Source organism: Cyprinodon variegatus, unplaced genomic scaffold (assembly GCF_000732505.1).
Source record: "Cyprinodon variegatus isolate N-32 unplaced genomic scaffold, C_variegatus-1.0 Scaffold442, whole genome shotgun sequence".
Lineage (NCBI taxonomy): Eukaryota > Metazoa > Chordata > Actinopteri > Cyprinodontiformes > Cyprinodontidae > Cyprinodon > Cyprinodon variegatus.
The window spans coordinates 172,948-175,099 of NW_015150895.1; the positions used below are offsets into that span (position 1 = coordinate 172,948).

The 2,152-nt window shown below is 41.4% G+C and overlaps 1 protein-coding gene across 1 annotated transcript in view; it reads right to left on the reverse strand.

The window, feature by feature from the left end:
- The window catches only part of gan (gigaxonin), a 16,551-nt gene that overhangs the window by 5,754 nt on the left and 8,645 nt on the right, over positions 1-2,152 (reverse strand). Inside the window, exon 10 of the mRNA XM_015388931.1 lies at positions 750-886. Within this exon, the coding sequence (XP_015244417.1) occupies positions 750-886 (137 nt within the window). The remainder of the gene's footprint in view (positions 1-749; positions 887-2,152) is intronic.

Genomic DNA, 2,152 nt, shown 5'->3' on the forward strand with positions numbered 1-2,152 from the left:
GTGTTGTTCAGCATGGGGGTGAGTAGAAAATGAAGGCTAATCATGTTTTGGGTGTACTATTCCTTTAATGTGTAAATTTATATGAAGTGCTCTATGGCATTTCACATTTATCAGCTTGACTATGTATTTATGATATCTGAAATACATTTCTTCATAGTCAAAATAATACAAATGCTGAACAATAAAAATAGGAATTTGGAGAACTGAAATAAATTTCTAGACAGACAAGGACATTTGTTTTATTTTTTTAGCAGCTGCTTCTGATGTTATGATCGCAAAAGAAATGGTTGTTATTAGCGGTTATCACCGCCACAGAATGGCTTCAGATTGTGCCAGTAGGCTCAGTAGGTTGGTATCACTAATCCTAATCATAAATAGGTCCATAAGTGGGCCGGTGTAGAGGGAAAAATGCCAGGGCCGAAAGTCGTTCCCAGTCTGAGACTGATGACAGCTGGGTTCGTTCAGTCTGCCAGGACCCTTCGGCTGGAGGCAGGAAGTGCTGCTCCACTGGCTGAAGTCTTCCCATGAGCCCAAACCTGGGACCTGACGTGTGTCACAAACCCTGCAAAGTGTGACTTCACTCTATCATGTGTCAGGGTTGCTCAAACCAAAACCAAAACCAAAACTCACCCGTGTGGGATTGTGACAGCCAACCTGGCAGCTGGTTTTATTTCCTGTTGAGAAACTCAGGGCCGCAGCATTTCCATGCGGTTTCTGTTCATGTGTCGCCTGATGGATCATGCTCTTACCGTCTCTCCTTCAGGGGACACAGGCCCGTCCACTGCTGGGTTTTTGGATCAAAGCTTTCCACCGAGTCAAACAGCTTTCCATAGGAGCCCCCTCCAATGGCGTAGATCTTCTTGTTCATTGAGGCGTAGCAGCCCACCTGAAGGCAACAGATAAACACAAAATCCTTCACAGCAGCAGTATTTCTCGTTCCTTATTGGTCTGAATAAGACATTTCAGATCAAATAGAACAGGAGTTAGCACAGAACGTAGTTTCACGTCTAAGGACAGGAGAATGACGGCGGTGGAGGAGGAAAGCCTCGCACTAATCTGTTCTAGATTCACCAGATAGAAAAGTTTTGCTCCTGATGAGAAGCCAGACTGGAGCAGCTTCCTCTGATCCCCGAGTTCACCTGTTCCTCCTCGGTTCCTCACCTGTTCCTTACTTTATAGATCCAGTTCAATCAGATCATCCAGTAGACATTGGATTAAATCAACAGCAATCCTTTACATCTAGCCAATATCTTTGATTTGGATTCATCAAATATTTACTAAACAGATCAAAGATCAAATTAATTTCTAATTATTGACGAGCTGCTTCTTGAAGTCAGTTTCTGTTCCTGCAGAACAAATGCTAATCTGCAGAATTCAACAGAAATTTCTACTTAATAATAATAATAATCGGGTCTTTAGGGTTTCCCACTGATTTATTCGCAGATGGGAAAGTATTGGTCTGAGTCTAATCAGGAACCAGGTTGATATGAAGTCTAGCAGGCCGATGTTCCTGATGTCCCATTTTTTTCTGATGTTCCACCAATGACCGAGGAGGTTCTGTCTATTTTCAATGTTTTTAAATTTAGTTTCTTTACTGTAAACACGTTTGTAAATGGATCTAAGGTGGTAAAATGATTAGATGTGGCTTTTAATTTCCTCTTTTATATCAAAGGAAACTTTCAGTCCAGGATGTTCAGCTGCTGCTTGAATGTTTCCAAGGAGGTTTGGCGCCTCCTGCTGGTTATATGTGGATAGAATAGAGCTGATCTACTCTGTGCCTACTCCTCGGGCCGTGACCAATCATCAGATGCATCCCACCTGTGATCCCTCCTCCTGCAGAGCCGTCAGCATCAAACCACGAAAATAAACGTGAATATATATATATTAAAGGAATCTTCACCAGCATATATATTTAAGAGATTTAACAATATCTGGGTTTACATGAAAAGGCTGGCTGGATTTTTCTTTACGTGACACGCCTTATAGTTCACACCTTCATTCATTTAAAGAACTTTGATTTTATATTTTGGTATTTGGATTTTATATTTTGGTATTTAACACTTCTGCTCTGGTTGTATTATTTTTTCCAAAGCCTGGAAGCATCTCTGTTCTGGTTCTGTTCACGTTCTAAAGCCTGTAAACATCTCCGTTC